This window comes from Ochotona princeps, chromosome 15, assembly GCF_030435755.1.
Source record: "Ochotona princeps isolate mOchPri1 chromosome 15, mOchPri1.hap1, whole genome shotgun sequence".
NCBI classification, from domain to species: Eukaryota; Metazoa; Chordata; class Mammalia; order Lagomorpha; family Ochotonidae; genus Ochotona; species Ochotona princeps.
The window spans coordinates 14,311,604-14,333,833 of record NC_080846.1 but is presented as its reverse complement, the minus strand read 5'-3'; the positions used below and the strand labels follow the sequence as shown (position 1 = coordinate 14,333,833).

At 36.1% G+C, this 22,230-nt stretch overlaps 2 protein-coding genes across 5 annotated transcripts in view; one reads left to right on the top strand and one right to left on the bottom strand.

Moving 5' to 3' along the window:
* PARPBP (PARP1 binding protein) overlaps nt 1–21,855 on the top strand; it is a 47,106-nt gene extending 25,251 nt beyond the window's left edge. For 2 of the 4 annotated variants that reach the window (XM_058673543.1, XM_058673545.1), the window contains 6 exons: nt 490–644; nt 7,787–7,970; nt 10,368–10,546; nt 13,828–13,906; nt 19,479–19,614; nt 20,410–21,855. In XM_058673543.1, the coding sequence (XP_058529526.1) occupies nt 490–644; nt 7,787–7,970; nt 10,368–10,546; nt 13,828–13,906; nt 19,479–19,614; nt 20,410–20,750 (1,074 nt within the window). In that variant the 3' untranslated portion in view covers nt 20,751–21,855. Of the gene's footprint in view, nt 1–489; nt 645–7,786; nt 7,971–10,367; nt 10,547–13,827; nt 13,907–19,478; nt 19,615–20,409 lie in introns of those variants that run through there. The other 2 variants (XM_058673544.1, XR_009246750.1) reach the window with 2 other exon arrangements.
* Nucleotides 21,420–22,230, bottom strand: PMCH (pro-melanin concentrating hormone). The gene is made up of 2 exons (XM_004589600.2): nt 21,964–22,230; nt 21,420–21,626 (listed from the first exon to the last, which is right to left on the bottom strand). The coding sequence occupies exons 1-2, from the start codon at nt 22,210–22,212 to the stop codon at nt 21,420–21,422; spliced, it is 456 nt and encodes a 151-aa protein (XP_004589657.2). The 5' UTR covers nt 22,213–22,230.

Sequence of the window (22,230 nt, the reverse complement as noted above, 5' to 3'; positions counted from 1 at the left end):
ATTTGTGTAAGTCATATTATCATAAGTCCTCTATGCCAATTCATAAATTAAAAAGAAATAACCCTGAGATTTGGATATGTTGAATTGCCCAGCCATTCTACTGGTTTAACCCAATGAATTAATTAGCATTGAACATGTCTTTGTCCCATTTAACGATTTTAAAAAGAACAATAAATTCATACAAGAATGTATTCCTGACATTTTTTATAGACAGTGGTCTACTCTTATGAATATACTCTGTGGCCCTTAATTTCTTTTACTTAGCTCCTCAATTTTTACCTCGATGGGTGCCATTACCACCATCCTTCTTATCATGAATTTTGCATGACAGTTATTTCTTTAATTATTAGTTCCTGCAAAAGGTATAACATATGCTTCACTGCAACTGCATACCCAGAATTATATGGACATAACTGCTTCATAAAGGGAATTATAGGTTTTTAGATTGTTAAATTATTTAAAAATAAAAGTAACTCCTTTATTTCACAGGTGGCCACATCATTTATTAGGACACTAGAGCTTGGAGGGAAGGGCTATGCACCGGCGCCATCTGATCCTTTAAGGACACACACAAAGGGGTTGACGAAGTTTATTAACTTTATTGACAAATTAGATGAGATTCTTGGAGAAATATCAAATGCAAGGTGATGACTTTTTAAAAAAAAATTGTAAATGTGTTTTTAATCTGTCTATAAAACTGCCCTGAATTACATAAAATATATGTTGAAGTGACAAAGTATCAGACAAAATTGTTGGGAGAAGGTGAAATATCTAGGTGAATAAATAATAGCCACGTAATCTTCCCTCCCAAATTCACCTCTTTGTGATTCTAAGATTATTGCCAGTTTCCAAATTCAGTTTGATTAAAGAGTTATTTTTCTTTGCCTGGATGAGCCAAATTTTTGAGGATTGGGAATGCCTGATTAGTTTCTTTCATCTTTATATATATCAAGAAAGAAATGTGATACTAAGAATTAGTAAGAAATTGACAAAAATATCATGAAATCACCATCTGTTTGCTGCAAGTGTGTGTGTGTGTGTGTAAAACTTTGGCTCATCTGGGATATCTTCTTACATAATATTGGAGATAGAGTATTTTTTATTTACCTGAGAGATTCCCATTTGCAATATAGATGTTTCAGATGGTAAGATGTGCGCTCAGAGCAGTTGCGCTCCGTGCTGATGTTTGAGAAGGGAACTAGCTTAGCTGCTGAGAGCAGAAGGAAGGTAGCAGTGCAAATATTCACTGTGCCCATGGTGTCCCATGTGCCAGCTTCATCATTGCTTTTAGGATTGCCCTCACTTCCTGAGACTGATGCTGCTTTTCACTAATGTCTTCTTAGAGAGGGTAGAGGGTCTTTGACTTCTCCGTTCTGGGCAGGCGATGAACACCTGCACACCCCTTTTCATCTTGCCTTTGTATTTTTTTTCCATGAAATGTCTTTGCCATCTTTAGCTACTGTCATCTCTTCCTCATTTTCCCTTTTTAAGATAAATTGAAGACTTTTTTTTCGTTAATTTAGTAAGGTTTTGGCAGGGGACAAATCCAAGGTAATTTTGCAGAGATTAATTGGTGAGTAAGTGATCAACAGGATAAAAATATATTGTTTTGGAAGTACTTGGGTTGAAAAAAAATAGATTTTTCAACTTAGCAGCCATTTACTTTGGATAGTCTACCTGATTAAAATGATTAATTATTCTGTCTTGTAGGAAAGATGTGTAAGAAGTGAGTATTTAAAGATTTAAGTGCGCATCTGATAGTCTGCATGGGAAATCTTTATGCTTCATGATTTTTTAAAAATAAGCTTATATTCATTATATAATAAATATATACAGAGGAAGGGGTGTTTGACCTAGTTTGTGGGAGCCAGGAGTAATACTTGAATCAAGAATGCTTATGTGTATGGATGTTGCAGTTGATATTAATCCTGAAGGATGAACTTGGAAGAAGTTAACCAGACCTGGGTGTTGGAAATAACTTCCTGGTTCGTTGCTCCACTGGTTATTTTGTCATATGATTTCAATGTCTCCTTATAATAATACTTTTGGGAACAATGCATAAAGATAGCAAGAAGAAAGCTGTTTCTTTTTTTCTTTGTACTTTCTGTACAGATCAAATTCCTGAAAAAAAAAATACTGTTCTTTTTGCATTTGTCTATTTCTAATTATTTTATGTGTTTTTCTCAGGAGGTAGCAAGCCCTATTGAGGACAGCCAGTATTTATTTACTTGTCTACACTCGACTGGCTCAGACACGTTCCATTTTTTGTTTTTCCTGCTGTTTATTCTGTTTTTGGTCTTTTGTGATCTGCCACCTGTCTAATTTATTGCTGTGTTTGGTCATTTCTTCTGAGAGCTTCCATTCCTTCCAAGACTTCTATTTTATACCTATCTCTGACTGCATGAATGTGGATTCTTCAAAAAGTATTTTTCAGTGAAATCCAATCCTCTTTTATGAGTTTCAAAAAATGAAATAATAATAACTTCAAGTACCTTTAAGGATAATAGCCTCAAAGGCAGCTTACACTTCCGTTGTCCCAATATGATTCCTTGCAAAAGTTTTTCTCCTCTTAAAGTGGCAAAGCCTTTATCCTTCCAGCTATCCGTGAGAATCTGGGACATGTCCTGAAGTGATGTTTCTACTTCCTCTATAACCGTTTCACTCCCTCAAATCTTCTTTCTTGACTTGTGTATGTTGTTTCTCTTCATACTTAGTTCATACCTGCTGTCCATTTCCAACCCTTATGCTCTCCGTTATCAGACTTTCATGGTTTCGTACCTGAAGGCTTTCACTAGTTTGTCTTGTATTGCCCCAGTCTGTTACTGTCACTCTTGCCAGTGGTGTTTCTGAAACAACAAGTTTGATTAAAAATCCAATGGTTACATTTTGTGCCATGGGAGAAAACTCCAGGAAACCTCAAATACAGAACTGTTTACCGTCTACCTGCTGCCAGTCTCTCACTGTGGCCTTTTAATCCTGTCTCACCTTAACGCATTTAAATAAACATGTATTTTGTGTCTGAGGATAAGCTTGTCTTACAATAGGGGAATGCCAGTAACTTTGGGGTGAAGGAAGGCGAGGGTAGACAAAAATCGATTTTGTAAATACTTGATTTTCGTATTTGTTGAGCCCTGCCAGCTTCTCCAGGGCCATCTTCGCTGTGGTTGGCTGCATTTCTGTACTTTACCAGTAGATGCCACCATAAAATGCATACTATGCTCTCTTATCTGAAAGATGTCTCAAATTAAAGGTTTTGGTTTATATAAAGTAGTTTCCTGTTTTTGGAAGTTTAAAATTCTCTATCCCGCATGTGTTACACAGTCTTGTAATACATACCTGCATTACATATTGCACTAAATGTATATTATTAGAATGTTAATTTTTGGTTAAAATTATCTAGTCTAATCTATTGTTAATTATTTTCTTATGGGATGGCATTGTGGCACAGTAGGTTAAATCATTTACTTGTGATTCCCCCATCCCACAGGAGCACCCATTCAAGTCCCAACTGTTACAGTTCCAATTCAGTTCACTGCTAATTTGTGTGGGAAAGCAGTAGCAGAAGGCCCAAGTCGTTGGGTGCCTGCACCCATGACAGAGATGTGGATGGAATTCCTGGTTCCTGCACTCCATCTAGCCCAGCCATCTGGGGAGCAAACAAGTGATGGAAGATCTCTATATCTTTTTTCTTTCTGTAATTATGTCTTTTAAGTAAATAAGTAAGCCTTTAAATGTTTCAGAAAGAATTTATGTGGTGCTCTTAATATATGTCACTGAAAGATTTACTTGTTTACTTATTTGAAAGGGGGGGTGAGAGAGCGAGAGCGAGAGAGAGAGAGAGAAATCTCTGCCTCACTCCCCAGAAGATTTGCTAACTCCCCAGATGTCTGTCACTGCCAGGACTAGGAGAGGTTGAAACCGTAAGCAGAAATTTGACTCTTGTCTTGTATTTGAGTAGTGGCAGGAACCCAGGTACTTGGGCCGTCTTCTGCTGCCTCCCAAGTGCGTTGCCAGGAAGCATTACAAGTCATTTGTCTGTGTTATTACTTATTGCTAGGAATTTTGTGCTTTTTCTCAATTGCCTCATGTTGGATCTTGGTGTGACACAGTAAGGAGTCAGGAGTTGCAACTGATTTTCTCTTTCTTATCAGTATTGACCTCTGTTAGTGCTCATCCGGCATAGTCCTAATGTATGTTTTGAGAAACCTTCCTGAATACTTCTTGTACTTCTCTACCCCAAGACTACTTGTACTTTAAGTGTTTCATTGTATCCTGTAATCAGTTTTGACTTCTAAAATAAGAGAAAAATATTTATTGATTTGTGTTCCTACTGCACAAGTATCTTGGTGTCATTGAATTAAGATTTCTGGACTTTCTAGGCTCTAGAATTAGGACTTTAAAGCAAGCTACCATGTTACCAAAAAGGTATTAGTAGAGTTACTAGTTGGGTGTAGTAGTAAACATACAGCAATAGATTAGTCATAACACTCGTGTCTGGTGTTTTGCCAGGCATAAAAATTTTGACCTTGGTAAATGTCTGAAATACAATTTTTTTAAAGATTTACTTACTTATTCGAAAAGCAGAATTACAGATAGAGAAGGAGAGAGGGACACAGAGAGAACTAGCATCTACCAGTTCATTCCCCTAATGATCGCATTGGCTGGGACTTCATCTCTTGTTTCTCACATGGATGGCAGGGGGCAAGTCCTTGGACCATGTACCATTGCTTTCCTAGGCACATTAACAGGGAACTGGATTGGAAATGGAGAGGCTAGAACTCTACCCAGTACTCATATGGGAAGCCAGTTTCACAGGTGCCAGCTTAACCGACTGCCAGAATGCTAGCCCCTGAAATAGAAGTGTTGCAAATTTTGTCCCAAGTACAGTTTTGTTAGTGAGCTACATCTTTAAATTTTGCATTTTTGTTCCCATTGAAGGAATGGAAAAATAAGGGCAAAAGTGACTTTGTGTGACTTTGTTTTTACAATTGACACTAAGGCCATCTTTCATATTTTATTAACCATTTTAACTTTTCCTGAACTGTTTTTTCCATTACAGATTAATTCCCAGAAATAACACATAGTGTTAATTACATTTTCCCTTTGGCTTCACTTCATCCAGCTCAAATCTGGGGTCTCAGATGAAAATAAAAGCATAAGAAACAACAGAGAAAGAAAGTTTCATCTATATGAAAGAATTTCTAGAATCTACTGAAGACATCTGGTAGAGCAGACTAGAACCCCTGATGGCCCTTTCACTGAAAATCTTAATGCTGGATAAAATGCTTCTTAAATTCGTTGCTGAGCAGGCAAATGTAATAAAAATACAGGTCAAAAAGTAGGTGAAGGAGTCAAGCCAGCTTTTATTTTGAGAACATTTGCTGAATTTGAGATTCTATTCTTATAGTCACCAAAGTCTGAGGGGACAGGGGGACAAAGTCCAGGGACCGCCAAGGTGGGGGGTCTAAAAGGAAACACACAGCCACTGTGTAGGGCTAACCTCTCTGTGTCAAGATGAACCAAGAAGGGCTTTTACCTGACTAAAGGGTTTCTATAAAAACTGAGTTAATGGTAGAATGTTGTAGCATTCAGTTTAGGAAGGAGATGAGAGTTCATGCTATCATCATTTCTTTTCAACATGGTGTTGGATGTCCAATTTGGTCAGGTAAGGTAAGAAAAAGAAATAGGAGACTTAACAATTGGAAAGAAGAAATAAATCTTTTTGATGATAACATGATTTTATATATAGAAAATTCCAAGAATCAAGTTAAACTACTAAAATTAGCAGTGGAATTTAACAGTGTTGCCAGATACTAGGCCAATTTAAAAGGGAAAAAAAAGCAGTTTTTCTATATTATCACTAATGAGAGAAAATTTTTAAAAGTAGTTTCAAAATATGAAGAACATGGAACAGATGTGAAAAGGCCATGCTAGCTCCATCCCCCTTGGAAAGTTCTAACTGAATGTGGTAGACTGGATGAGCTGCTGTCCCACTTTGCTGCTGGTCCAGGGCTCTCTGTACTGGTCACTGTGGTACTAGGATGTTTGTCCTCATAAGAACACTCCAGCTTCTAATATAACCTCTCCAGCTCTCAGTTGTTCCTGTGTGAGGGGGAAATTGGGTGGCCCTTGAAAATATTTCTCTATTCCTGCCAAATACAGGGAGATGCTTGCCTAGAGCATTTGGTCTACCATAGTGTAAGCAGGGTGACCACCTAAATGCTTCTGTGTTGCAAATAATAGTAATATTCTTGTTATGCCACATAATAAGAGATAATTAAACTTTAGACTCTTCTGTGTGGTAATGTCCATTATTCAACAAACAGGCATCATTCTTTTCTTCCATGTGCCAAGTGCAAACTGGTACTAAGATTAATAAAATATGGTACCTTTCTCAAAGAGTTACTTTTTGCCTAAAAAGTTTCACTAATATGAAAATCACACATGTTATTCTTAAACCAATCCAGTGTCTTCCTCTGGATAAGATGATTGAGTAAGATAGACCCTAGAGTTGATGTGTGAGTCACCTGTTGAATGATTCCGATGATCAGGGAAAATTGGAGCCTCTGGCCTAATGTGTTACCATCATATCTTAAGTCTGATTTTCTCCTTTTCCTTTTGTATTTACAGTAGCTAAAAAATTGTGAGCAGTTATTCAAGGGATCTTCAGAAGCTTCATGGGAAATACATATTATGAAAAAGATTTCAATTTTTTGACACGAAAATAAGCATCTTTTAATCCCATCATTCCATAAACTCTTTATGTATCCTCTATTTCCATTGTTTGTAGGGAACCTGGATGCTCCCTAACCCATAATGCCTGGAAATTTTTATAACAATGAGACTGAAAATTTTAATTCATAATTTCCTTTAAGCCACTACTAAAAAAATAAGTAAGAGTATACCCAAGGCACAGAGTGGCAGGGCTGTATTTTGTACCCAGGAAGCCATATGCCTTAGACCAGACCACACTGCTGCCCTTGTAGGAAGGACTTCTAACAAGAGGCTGTTTCTGTTGTTGGCATTTCCTCTTTCTTCTTTGGAATGTGCATCTCTCACACTTTCTCCTCTATGTCTTGTTCCAGCAGAGCAGGAGCTACAACGTTAAATTCAGGGTCAGGCCTGATATGGAGAAATACTGATTTCAGATGTTTTAAAAACTCTTGTCTGTTAGCCATATCTGGTCCAGTCTGGTTTGCTTTGAATCTATACTAACTTGCTTAATTTCCTCTTTAATATAAGATAATCCTTCACATGTCAGAATGTAATAACATGTGTTTCAGGTTAGTCTCCTTCCTCTGTAGTCCAAAACACCATGTGTTCTTGGACAACCTGTTTAACCTTTGTGAGTCTCAATTTTCTCATCTGTGATTTAGAGGTAAAAATAACAACTGACTGAATAGGTTTTAAAATTAAGTTAAAGTAACTTAAGATTCTGGGTATTGAGTAGGAGATGCCTATTTTTGTTATCTGTTACATATCATATTTTAAGTACATTGCTTCTTTATAACTGTATCTGAATCTTATAATTATTTCATATGTAACTAAATTATTTCTCCCCAGCTATTAAATCAAGGAAGAACTTGTTGAAACAACTTGCTTTAGATTAGCTTTAATCATTTTGTTTTCAGTGGCTCTCACCTTTTTCTTGAATGCTTTATTGGTTTGTTAGATCAAAACTGTATTCTTTGAAGAGTGTTGATTAACTTTTAGAGTTATACTGTCAAGCTGTGAACATGTTGCCATTTAGACCACTATTATGAAGCAATCTTACTTCTATTTCCAGCCTTGCAGGGGGTCGAATCCTGTCCGTGATAAAGATGCAGCTGATGAAAGGCCAGAATGGCAGGGATCCTTTTTATAAAGCAGTCGAGGAAGTTGCCCAGGATTTGGAACTGAGGATTAAAAATATTATCAATTCTCAACAAGGAGGCATAGCTGCTAGCGCTACAGACATCAGTCCTGCTCGGGTAATGAGCTTTCTGTTTTTCATTGTTCTTGCTTACAAAACATTACCTCTTCTATTTATTGAAGAATTGGTTTACTATTGCTGCCTAAGTCAGAAGAATGTGTTTGCTACCTTTAAAGATGCTGTTGAAAATTAAACTTTCTAATAGGATTAGATAGGATTACGTTTCCCTTGGGTAAATCATAACATCTTCAGGCCAAATTGTCTGTGTTTGTTAAAATGCAGTAATTTCTGGCTTTCCATTTAACACTTAAAAAGTTTATTCCTGATGGATATTAAGTCTTCTGTATTATTATTTTTTCCAGTAATTCTTATAGAGGGATTATTTTTCATTTACTCAAATATAAAATGAAAGCATGAGTTCTTTGGTTCTGAGCCCAGCACAAGGTCTTATACAGGACAGCAGCAGTTCTGCTAGGAAGTGTGCGTTCAGCAGCTTACCCTCCCTTGTCTGATCGCTGTGATCTCTTCTTTTCCACCTCCATTCCCAACCTTCTCCTACCCTACAGAAAATTTATTCTTTTTTTCAATTTTTTTTAAATGCAGATAGTCAAATATAGTAGACTCTAACCATAGTATTATGGGTGAAATTGACTATCATGTGTTTGTAAAACTGGTAGTCCCTTTTGTCTTTTAAGTGTTTCCTTGTTTGTTTATATTACAGCCCTTGAGGAAGTTGTTTTTTGTAATGATGGATGTTTTTGGATTTCCTAAGAAGGCATGGATTGGAGGGGAAATTCTGTGGTGTTGCCTCATCTGTCTTAATCCCTATGTGCTTGGCTCAGATGTCAGCCAGGTTGTTACTATAAGTCAGGAACAGTTCCAGTTTCAGATCATTAAGAACATTAATATCTCCCAGTTCTTGGCAGATGAAATATATTATAAACAACATGAATCCTAATTTTATGTTTTTAATTGAGAACTCTTTGAAAAATGCAGTCAACGAAAACTCAATGAAGTTACTATTAAACAGTGTGGAATTCTCTGGTTCTGAGGAAAAATATGTGTTAAACATCAGATTGTGATCGGCAGTTTGTTTTAATTTCAGTGAAGCTATATGCATTACATTTCACCTGGTGGCCCAAGTCTGCCAAGTAGAAAGAAGGGAAGCCAAAACCATGCTGATGAAAGCTGAGGAGCCTGGCAGGGCTACCATGATATCCCACAAAAGGCAATTTTGAAATCTAGGCTCACCGTCAACAACCCTATGGGTTAGGCACTCTGCGCTTAAGCTTTGCTAGTGAGTAAACTTTAACACAGAGAAGTTAAGCAACTTCCTTGTGGTTCTATAGCACACTCAATAAGTGAGTTGCCCTGAAACCCAAGTAGAATAAACTGTTATACTCATGAATTTTCTTTTACTCCTCTGTCTAGTCACAAAGTTACTTCTGCTGTTGCATTTAAATCTGCTTTTCTTATCTCTGCTGCTACTACCGTCTTAGTTCAGCCACTTTCACCTCTAAACTGGTTAGAGTATCTTACTTTGTGGCTCTGCCTCCTAGTTTGATAACATATTTATGCTGGAATATACTCATACTGTATAAACCGCCATACTTGATTTTTCTAAAGTGTAAAGAAGATCATTTTTTGACTTGCTTAACAAAGTAAGGTGTTTTATTCCAGTCCTGTTAAGGACACCTTGCCATTCTTTTTTTTGTTGTTGTTTAACATTATCTCTGCTATTACTATTTGAAAGGCAGAGAGACTTGAGAGAAAAATGTCCCATCCATTCTCTCCCTGAAATACCTGCAACAGCTGTGCTGGGCCAGGCTAAAGCTAGGAGCCTAGAACTTGATCCAGGCCCTCACATGGATAACACGTACCCAAGCACTTGAACCATCACTTGCTGCCTCTCATGAAGCAGGAAGCTGGAATCAAGCTGAGATGAGCTGTGAACCTAAGCATTCAACTATGGAATGCCCTTCTCCAAGCACCTGCCCCAGATCATGGATTCTTGGTAATTTTCTGCTCTGTAGCTTTAACTTCAGGCCTAGTTCTTGAGACATAGAATGTACTTATCAGTGGTCATCAAATGAATGCACATCTTTGGATTAGCTTCCACTGATATTAGAAAAAAATGCACATACATCAAATTGTGAAATTAGGCTACAAGGCTATGTAGTGGCTACATTTTTTGACTACAAGTTCAGTGGTAGTTTGATCAGAGTCTAATAGCTTCCTTTGATGGTATTCTTTTGTGTTATGGAAACTGATAAAATTAACTTTAGTATCACTTAGGAAGGAAATGTTGACATGCCTTATGGGCACTTCTCTGGCTGATGTTTTGTTACTTCCTCAACAGGAGAAGTAGAGCAGTGGCATAAGAAATGAAAATCTGTGGCCACTTCACCTTCCTGGGATGTCTGTTACATTTATTTAAAATTATGTTTTGTCTTAGCCAAAATCTCATGCCATTAACCACGACACTGCATACTGTGGGAGAGATACTGTGAAAGCCTTACTAGTTCTTTTGGATGAAGAAGCAGCCAGTGCTCCTACAAAAAACAAAGCAGAGCTTTTATACAATGACGAAAGCACAGATCACCCTAACAGAATGTCTGTTCTCACACTTTTCAGGTGGGTAATGTGCAAGTTACATATGTATGTAAACGTTAACTCCAGGGAATTTGTACAAAAAACACCTCATTACTTACAAAAGAAATATATGCTTATGGTAGGAAACTTTGGTGCTACAGAAAAGCATAAAGAACAAAAATAAAGGAGAGTGACTTTTTGAATGTGAAGAGAACATATGCACAGGTTGTGTTTTATGAGTTGGCAGATAGAGGTGTTTGAAGGTTCAGCATTTGGTTTTTGCTCTTTTTTATTGCTTTGAAATATTTATTTACCTTGGTATCTGTGAGGAATTATGATAAATGTTTTCACTTATCTGAGCCCTATCACCAGCCTCTTTTCGTAAGTGAGGAGTTAGAGGCTTGAGATGTGTATTAAATAATTTACCCAAGACAGCTCAGTTAGCAAGTAGCAAGGGTGGTAGCAAGTACCAGGCCTGTGCTCCAAGGATGGGAGAGATCATATACACCAAGCATACATGGAATTGACATGTACTGCTTCTTTCTCATGTTATGAGGAAAAATACCCAGATTACGTTACTGCTGGTTTTGTAGTAGAAGTCTCTTTCCCCAGTGCCCCACTAAAACCATGGAGACTATTGAACCCAGATATACTATTGTTTTCCTATACTTACATTTATACCTACATTTGCATTAAAAAGTTTTATTTATAAATTAGAATACTGTAATAGAAGTTCTATGAATGCAAAATACCTTATTTTCTATAGTAAGAGATGATGGTGGTCTTAGCTGGTAAAATGCCTTCCTCATGAGATGAAGCGAGGTGAGTGGTGACAGGCATTGTGATGTGGCATTATGCCAGTATCACCAGAAGGAGGATCATCTGCTTCACTGGTGTTTGGATTGTGTTTGGATTGTATTTGGATTGTGGTGGGCTGGAACCGCTGAAGGTAAAGCCACGCCTGGCCTTAGGCAAACGCCACCCATTGGTGGCTTGAACAACAGGAACTGGCTTTCTGTTTGGGCTGATGCCTATCTTCAAGTGCTGGCACAGTGGGGTTCCCGTGAGGGCTGTCTTGTGGGGTCTTCTGTGTGCTTCTGTGACCTCTTGGCTTTGTTTTCCTTCTGTTAAAAGGTCATTCAGTCCTGTGGGATTAGTGTCCCACCCTAGGGATTCCATTGAACCTTGACCACTTCCTAAATCTCTGAACACAGTCACATTGGAGATAAGGCCTCAATCTACATATTTAGCTTTGGGAGACACAATGTAGTCCAAAGCAGATGCTCACCAGTCTAACAATAGTTTGGTCAGTTGCTGAGTTGTTGGTGATATTTTTAAGTGAACATTGACTTTCAGAGACATTAGAAGTTTTAAAACAACCATATTAAATTGTGTGTATACATTGTGGAGCATTTTTATGCTATCTTACTCTTTAGCTTTTCTATTTTCTACTGGTGCTATTTTTTAGGAATCTGGTTTTATGTCTAAAATTGTTCATATCTATTCAGGATTGTTTTAGGTACCCTCTTCAATGACCCAGCATCCTTTCTCTTCTGTTGAAAGGAAAACTTTACAATGATCTATCATTCAATGTTACCATCTAAATCCTTTCATATAAATCTCCTCTTTACTTTCTTCCTGTGAGTATTCTTTTAGATATGCCCATGATATAATTCTTTGATATTTTATCTAAAAATACTCAAATATTTCCTGACAATAAAAAATTCTGTTACCAGAAATACAGTTATAGACTACGCTGGATTCATAGGAAACACTTTTGAAAAATGAATTTTTTTTGTTTTTCTCTATATAGCTTATTTTTGCAAAGTTTGTTTTTAGATAGAAACAGTGATGGTTTTGAATATTTTCTCAAATTGAATTTTTATCATTTTCTTAGAGCAAATCATTTTCTGTCTAAGATTTCATTAAGGGCCCGGTGCAGTAGCCTAGCGGCTAAAGTACTCACCTTGCATGCACTAGGATCCCATATGGATGCCGGTTCATGTCCCAGCGGCCCCACTTCCCATCCAACTCCCCACTTGTGGCCTGGGAAGGCAGTCGAGGATGGCCCAAAACCTTTGGACCCTGCATCCACGTGGGAGACCTGAAAGAGGCTCCAGGGTCCTTGTTTTGGATTGACTCAGCTCCAGCCAGTGCAGCCACTTCGGGAGTAAATCAGCAGACTGAATATTTTTCTCTCTGTGTTTCTTTCTCTCTGTATATCTGTCTTTCCAATAAAAAAATCAAATAGATCTTAAAACATTTTATTAAAATTAATTCTTAAGTCCATTTGAAAGAGATTTCCCTGCACTGGCACATGTGAGCAGGCACATTTCAGTTGTTCCCAGTGTGGGTTCTGTGTTAGCATTTCCAGCTTCAGTGTGCGGACAGGTCCCAGTCTGTGTTGCTAATGATCTGTACCAAAATGATAAATCTCAGGACAACGTGGTATATGAATTTAAGGCAATCATTTAAGTCAATAAACTTGTCAGCTACTGTTTCTTGGGGTAGACCTTTTTTTTTTTATTTAATTCTTATATAATAGTCTTTTGTATCAAATGGCTCTGACTGTGTTGCTCCAAAAAGGGTTAATTCGTTGAGAAACAGGTTGTTGGGACTCACATCCTAGATTTTCTACATTGCTTCTTCTCTGACTTTTCTGTTTCTTTGTTTTTCTCATTGTGCTTTCCTACTATTTTGAATTTTAGTTAATGTATATGGATCATTTTCTTTACTCTGATTTCCAAATACCTGTATATATCTATTATCAATAATGAATCAACTTTCTGGCTTCTACAGTATCTTGCATAGGGCCTTAAAAATAGAAACGAAAAAACAAAAATAGAAAACTTGGGAAATATTTAGTTAACTGCATTAGTTAAACTTATTATTTTGAGGCTCAAATTGGAATACCAACACTTTCATAACAAAAACACACAGATTCAATTTTCTTTTACCCTGTAGCTATTTTTTTCATGGTGGTAATGGGAGAACTAACTTAAAAACCTTTTTACCTTAATAGTGGCTTGGCCTTTCTGGCTGGTTTAATAAGATGCTTTTTTGGTAAATCACAGAATTTTATTTCTCATAGTTCTGAATGTTAGAAAGCCAAGAGCAAGGCCCCAGCAGCTTCACTGTCCTGTAAATCCGATCCTCACGCACACCCTTGCTGTGTCTAACCATGGCAGAAAAGGTGAAGAGGGAGAAGGCCTATAATTCTCCCCAAGTGCTAATCCATCCTCTAAAAATTTTAACTTCAGTTTTGGAATGACACAAATGTTCAAACCATAACAGTAAACTTTTGCCTCTATGTTTTAAAATAGGTCTCCCACACAAGTGAGCAATCCATTGAAACCCTTAAGAGAACGCATTCAGAAGTCAATGCAAGAGAAAAACATTAAGGTACAGTTTAATATACTGCGATAAAAATACAAGTAGACTTTATTTGGAAGAAATAGATATAAAACTGAGGTAAATTTTGTAAACATACATTGTATAGAGCACAGTAAGAATGCTGTAGAAAATGAGTTATCCAAACTGATACGCAGAAACTTTCATTTTTTTATATTGTCTTAACCTGTTTCTGGCATATTTAGCCTTTAAAGAAGGAAGGGCATTTTTTGTTTGCTAATTGCCATTTTCTGTTTGCTAGTTGCTGCTGTTAAGTATTAAATACCTTCAATGAGTGAAGGAGGAAAGAAAGAAGAAATGGCTTTCTCATTTGTATTTTTAGTGGCTTGAACTGAATCTTAAGTGACTGTGTAATTGAAAATTTGTGTCTGCCGACATAATGGCAGAATAGAATTAATTGTGAATAGACAAGAGGAAATCGTTTTACATTGTTGCTAGAGCTGTCCTTTGAATTTGTATTAGTTTGAGCTGAATTTTACTGTCATCATATAAAACATTTGTTCCTATAAACGGTCAGTAATGTGTTCCTTCAATTATTTAAAACTTTCTTGGTCTTATTTTTCAAAAAGAAATTTGCTTTTTAATTCACCATTTGTTCAACGTATTTTATTTGAATATAATATACCAGAAACTTGTTTGGTTGGGAATTAATGGTTTTGTTAAAAATTTTGTGTAAAGCATATACTTCTTAAATATTCATCTCAGTACAACAGAAAATTATAATATGTCTGCCCTTTATGTATTCCTTTAAAAAAAAAAAAGGTTAATTTATTTGTTTGAAAGTCAGAATGTTGAAGAGAGAAAATGAGAGAGGAAAGGAGAAGAGCCATCTTCCACCCACTGCTCACGCAGTCACAGCAGCCAGGGCTGGGCCTGTCCAAAGCCAGATGTCAGGAACTTAATTCAGTTCTTTTACACGCGTGACAGGGGCTCAGGTACTTTGTCCAGCCTCCTCTACCTTCCCAGGGTCATTGGCAGACAGCTTGTTGGGAAAAGGTACAGCTGACAGTCAAACTGATGCTCCATGACAGGATTCATGTCATAAGCTGCAACGTGATTTGCTGTGCAATGTTGTCAGCCCTTTGCTCTGTAATGGTCCCACTTGGATATTTAGTCACAATTAACATAGCTTTTAGTTATGTATTTCATCCATACACTCCTAAACTCATTTGATTTGTCTTTTAATAAGTCTTTTCTCTATATTAATTACTAGTAATTGTTAGTAATTAGTGGCCTGTGAAATATATAATTGAATTTCTGTGACTAAAACTTGTCACCTATGTTTTAATGCTATACATACTTATAGTCAATGTCTATGCCACCATCTTGCCTCCTCAATGGATAAACTTTTTCAGAATATATATGTCCTTTGGAATTGGACAAAAGTCGAAATGTAACTTTTAATCCCTTTTATTTTTTTTTGCCCTTGGTACCAACTGACTGTAATATTTTCATTCAAAGCTAATTGATATATTTCTTACAAGTAAGTAAATAAAAATGAAAGTATTTGGAGGGTGAAAAGCCTTTCTAGAAATTGTTATGGTTTAACTAATTAGTATGAGGAATTACACAGATTTAGAAAGTTTTGAGTAATAGAAATCATCTAATGTATTCTCATTTGTTAGTCTGGAAACCAAAATTCTAAGGAAGCTCTTTATCCAAGATCTTTTAATTTAATGAAATATTTTATGCCAGTTGTAAAACTGTGGTTAAATACTAATGAGATTATAATTACATTGCTTCCATTACTTAACAGTGAAACTGGCTTAGACTGTGCAATTCTGAAACTGAATGGCAATAGAGAAAGGAAAGAATTGGTGTTTATGGGTTACAGTACTTTTTATAAATGCAGGGTATAAAAATAATCAGTTTAGCTACATAGACAACTGAACTGCTTGTGGGAAGAACAGCAAAGATTGCCGAAATTTATTACCAAAGTCACTATGTTAAATTGGCTTAGCAAATTACTACCTTGTTACCCTGTTGCTTTTATTCGTTCAGCATAAAAGATCTTTTTTTTTTAAGTAATGGGAAGAATATGTGATGTATGCTTAGAATATTGGAATAGGTGTTCCCAAGATAGAAATGTAGCCAACTGTGAAATATTCTCGTCTTCATTGTATGGGGATACTTAACTCTTAGTCTTCCCATTCATAAATAGAATAATGCTGCTATGATTCTAAAGTCCTGTGAAACCACTTTGGAAACTGTTCATTAGCATCCCTATTTTAGTAATACAACTTTCATTTCCTACTGTAGTTCATTAGGAAGCTCATTTACAATGGTTAAATTGATTCCCTTTGAAAGAAACTGGGAATTTCTTCCTGAGCCTTTGTTGTTATGTTAGGAACCTTTGGAGAATATTTTCTCTTCATTCCTTAGATCCACTTTCAAGGTACTTTAAGTAAATTAAAGTGCCCTTATATTTTTATTAAAAGATTCTTCTTTATTTAGCCTCCTATTAGTTTTGTCCCTTCCAGCTTAGTTTGTTAGTAGTTTACATATCAGGTACAACTGAAGTGTTGTATATTTGCAGGTCTTTTCCTTATTCTGAGACTGCTGTCTATTCTTGTCAGAATCATTGTAAGTTACTCACGGAATAATTTAAATGATCTGATCCAGAAAATACTGGACCTTTAAAACATGGAGCAGTTGAGACAGTTAAGTTATAGTAGATTGAGTTTAACTCATAAAATTTCTCTTCCGTGATTCTTACCCTGAATTTGTAAAAAAAAAAAAATCGACAAAAGTAATGACCAAAGCAAACAATAAATGATGTAGTCAGATATTGTGAACTTTGAAAGTGATGGCCAAGGGAAGAAGCTGAAGATTTCAAAGTAAAGATGTGCAGCGTGACTTACAACTCAACCTAGCCCCAGTTCCCAGATAACTGAGAAGCCAACTGAGTATGTTTTCTTGTTCTTATGCTTTTGAGGTTGGCTGTCTATTGTCAACTCTTTTCTTGACATTGGTGTTGATCCATTAAAAGGAACTCAGAGAGAAAGAGAGAGAGAGCACTTTTGGATATCTTGAGATACTGTTAATATATTTTGAAATTTCATGAGCTTTAAATGCAGATTTTTTTTTTACTTACAGTATAATTGATATTTGTAGCTGTGTAGTGGTAGGGAACTTCAGTACAATACACTAAAATCAACCATGATCCTTAGTGTTTCAAAGACAAGGTTCTGCTTGAATAGTAGGACTTGCCTAAGATCCATGGCTACTCTCCCGTGTGAAAATAAAGTGAGGTAGGAGGCCAAAGAGACTTATGAAAAAATCCTGAGAGGACAGGGTAAATCTTCCAGACTTTCAGGTCACAGGTGATTCAGGGCTGTCAGCTGAAAGCCTATACCTGAGGAAGCAGTAAGAATGAAATTGAATGTTATCATGTGGTTACTTTGTTGAACAGAACTGAGTTTGGTCTGTTCTGCAGAGTTTTCTACCTTCAAGCCTTTGTTATGCTTGCTTTGTGTACTCCTTTTGCTTCTGTTTGAATATAATTGTTATAAGCTAAAGCTTTACCATATTCATTAATTTATTCAACAAGCATAGCTCTCTGTAGGCACTGGAGATATATCTGAACAAAGAAACGCTGCCACTACTCCAATGGACAAGATTTCCTTAAATATTTGGGCAGCAAGGTACAAGAGTGTGAATGAAACCACCTGGGCTGCCCTAATCCCCATTCAAACCTGGTTGTGTTTTGTGCTTGGAGGGATTTTCAATTAGGAGGCATATATACTCTACTCCCTTTCATTCTTGCTATGTGCTAGTCAGTCTTTGAGCCTAAAGGAAAAGGCTCGTGTCTAGGGACTCCAGGAAGCTGGAGCAGGATCTGAAGGGAGTCATGTTGGTCTGGTGGGCATGTCTGTGGCCTGGTGGACTCCTCACCCTGTATGTGGGTTGCAGGGGAGGCAGGAAAATTGCCGAGCCAGGGATGGAGAGGATAGCCAGAGGAGGGCCAGAATAGGCTACCAGTTGCCAAACTTAAGGGTTACCATTCCTTGATTCTTGATTATTTTAATATACACAATTCTAGCAGTTTGGTGAAGTAATTCTAGCAGTTAGTTGTGACAGAGTGACAGGTTTAGTGGCCCCATCTTGAGGATTAATGGAGTACTTAGTTGCAAAACCCATTCATGATCACCAGCTTACTTTATTTCTTCTTTTCTAGAAAAAGAAATAGTCTTTAGATCTTTACATTGTCAATGTTTTCTAATTTTGTGCATTTTTATGCGTAAATAGAAGATAACTACAGTTGTCCAATGCCTCATTCAAGCTGATAAAACAATTTTTTAAAATGATCTGGGAAATAGTCTCATGGGCTCCATTAGTAAGAAAGGCAGAAAATGTGTCATCCCAAACAAACTGCTTTTGTGGAAGCAGCCATAGTTTATTCCAAGCCTTAGGCAGTAGATTTCATATCATTATCTTGTGATCTTGGATCTTGAATCTGAATAAATGACAAATTCATGTTATTTTGGATTTCAAGAGTTTATCATTCACTTTTATGCAAGTAATATTAAGCAAAATGTTATTTTTCTTAAGTGGGTAAGACCATTGTTTCCACAAAATGTTATGTTTTGAAGTGTTGATTTTCTGAGTGGTTGATATGCAATTCATTGAATTATTAGAAATTTTATTTGTAAGCAGAATGTGAGGTGACAGTCATTTAGAGAAATCTCCGCACTGGATGATATTGTCAATCATCTGTAATTGTGGACATTTGCATTATCTGTGTGGGCTCCTTTGTTCTGAAATTAATTTCTACCTGTAAAACAGGTTACTGGTTTTATGTTTGCAGTATACATTCCCATATCTACTTTTTTAGCATCCCTTTCAGTGGTTGAGAGTTTAACTTCTATTTCATTTTCTCATCTGTATGTAGAAATCCCATAGTGCACAAAGATAAATGTAATAACTTGTTACTTTGCAATGTTGTTATGTTATTATGTTATTATGCAATAATAATGTTATTGCATTTATCTTGAAATTTTAACCATTAAGTCACTTGTTCAGATCATCCTAGAAGCATATATTTGAATTGCCTTGTCTTCCTAGTTATTCAAATTTTAGCTCAGAAATACCACTTAAAGATTTTATGTAATCTTGTGATTTATTTACTTTGACTTTTCTTATTTATTGTTTATCATAGCATTTATCCCTTTACCAGTTTCTTGAATTTTGTACGTAATTTTTCCCATAAGTGTTATACTCTGTGCTTCCCAGGATGAAGAACTTATGTTTCTCATGATGATATTTGTTATGTGCATCCCAGGCACAGCACAGCAAGAGCCTCTAGCGTCTGAAAATTAAGTTTTTTTAATTTCTTTTTTTAGAAGAACTATCTAAAATATACATAAAGCTTTACAGAACAAGAATGCTAGCTGAAATGATGAATGAATTTGCAAAATATGAAATGAAGTTAAAAGTTCCCAGCAAATAATAGTCTTTTTGTATCAAGATTTTGGGTGATACCTTAGTTGCTAAAGGTTACGGACCCAGATTTTAGAAAACAAATAAATAAATTGCATACTTTCTTCTTTTTTTCTGTTACCAGACGAAACAAACCTTAATTAGATCCCAGTTTGCTTGTACATATAAGGATGATTGCCTGATAAGCAAGAATAAATGTAATAATGTTAATTTACCATCAAAACGTTTGTGTGTGCTTCGCATGGAAAGTGACCCTACTGGTAATTGATCTGATTTCAGCAATGGAATAATAATTTAACTGTAGTTTTTTTTCTTAATTTTTATTTTAAGGTTTATTTATTTTACTCGAAAGTTATTGAATTGCAATAAGAGGGAGAAAAGGTGGGGTAGAAGAGAGCGATTGATCTTCTATCTGTTGGATCACTTCGTGAACAGTCTCAGTGGCCAGAACTGTGCCATTCCAGAGCTGGGAGCCAGGAGCCTCCCCCAGGTCTCCAGCACAGGAGAATGAGCCCGATGCTGTGGACCATCCTCGGCTTCTTTTCCAGGCCATAAGCATGGAGCTAGGTTGGAACTGAGGAACCCGGGACACAGACCAGTTTCCATATGGGGTGTGAGTGCTTCAGATGGAGGATTAACTTGGTATGCTACCATGCTGGGCTCCTTCCTTACTGATTTTTATTTAATAAAACTGAATTATTTTTTGAAGTACCATGAAATATAAAGGTTTATGTGCTTTAAGGTGTGAATTTATTTAAAATATTAAATCAACATATAAATTTATGAAGCTAGAATAGGATATATTCTAAATAAATGTATTTAGAAAATCATTTGTAGCATTTGCCTAAAGAATCACACATTGAAACAAAATAGAGATAGAAATGTAAAATGAAAAGGAATGTGACAATAGTGTAATTTTACTTGCTAATCATAATTCCTATCTTATTACAAAAATTTTAAGATATTAATTGCTTTTCATATTTATTTGAAATTTCTCATGAGCAGTAATACTAAATATTACATAATTCCTTTCTCCTTTTCATCTTGCATGACAGAGGATGTAAATTCATCTGTTGGAAGATCAGCAGTTGGAACAAGCTTTGGAAGTGTTCGTCTGGACAGACGTAAAAATGAGAAAGTGTCAAGCAAATCAGATAGTCAGACAGGAAATAAAAGCTCAAAAAGGAAACAGGTGGATTTGGATCGTGAAAATATTTTCTGTGATAATGAAAATGAACTATCTCATCCTAAAACTGTGAAGATACCTAAGATACCAAACAATTCACACAATAAACTGGATGGGAAACTAGCCAGAGTACCAAAAAGCAGTAAGTGTGTTGCCAAGGACAAGTTGATTGCTGGCCAGACAAAGCTAACTCAGTTTTTTAGACTATGAATTTGTTTTGTTTTGGATTTATGTGTATGTAAAACCAGTTTACCAAAGAGTCTTAGTTTTAAAGAGATTAAGGTGCAAATTATGGTACTTTATTATTTTGGTCTGAAGTGTATGTAGACTACTGTGTTATGCGTTGTTCAAAAAATACTAGTAAGTCATAATTATGCAGAATTTTCGGAGTTTAATACGTAGCACAAGCATGTAGTTTAAGCTATTGATATATTTTTAATATTACTTTCTTGTAAAACAGACATTTTAAAACAAACATTATAAATAATACGCAAGTTATGGTAATATTAAGGGCTTTTCTCCCCAATGGCAATGAAGTGGTTTTGTTTTCTTCCAAAGAGATGATGTGGACCAACAGACCTCAGACTTGCCAACATGGTCGGTAGACTCTTCCCAGCATGCACCTGAGCACTGAAGGGAAAAAGAAAGTTTAAGTTGCCCAGCAGCAAAAACAATGCATCAATAAAAACTAATTCCTGGTAAATCAAAGTTACGATAACCAACCAGTTCTTTTAATCTCATTTTTGGACAGAGATCACTTAACATCAGCCATAATTGAACCATTATCTCATTCGGTTTTGTGAATGATTGGATCCAAGTTCAGTTAAACTCAACAGTTTTATTTTATGATATTAAAATACAAAATTGGGTTTAAAAATACTACTCACTGTCAAAATCTCTCCTTCCTATAGGGAACTTAGCTGAATTTTCTTCATCCTCAATCTCTCTCTTTTCTTGTGTTGATTCAGTATTCTGAACTCCATTCTCAGGTGGAAAAGCTACTGATCCTTTTAGTGCAAGAAAAGGCTTTAGAGCCAGATTGAGTGGCAGACCATGATTTAAGAAATTATGTTTGGAGCCTGTGTTCTGTAAAAAGAAGGTTGATTTGTATTTATTTGTTCTACTAAGAATGAAACTACATGCAATTTATAAGTATCTTTACTGATCAAGGATGCTCTGCACTATTTTTAACTCTTTAAAAATACGTTATATACAGGTTTATTAGGAAAGTTAAAGTGGTCTGTATGAAATTTCATCAACTGTCTTAATGCGCATTGTGACTATGTGCATATACTTCTGATTAGTAAACCAAACAAACAAAAAAACCCCAAACACCCCCCCCAAAACTGCAGCTATCTATTTTACTTTCTAAAGGATTTATAGATTTCCACTGTAAGAAAAGCCAAGTCACATTGCTACTTACCCTTGAGTTTTTGTTTTCCTCATCATTCATGAAAATGCTCTCATCATTTTTATATTGTTCCAGTGAGGGAGCAGCAATCGATTTTTCTGCAGTATCATCCTTCGGAAAGGCTTTCCCCATCCTAAATGTGTTAAGTACCATGTCATCTTCTAAATTTCTTATGGATTTGGAAGCCGAAAGCAAAATACCTTGAGAAAGCAAAGAAAAAGTTAGTAATAGTATGTAGCAAGGGAGACTCATTTTTGCCATTCTTAGTTTGATGATTGC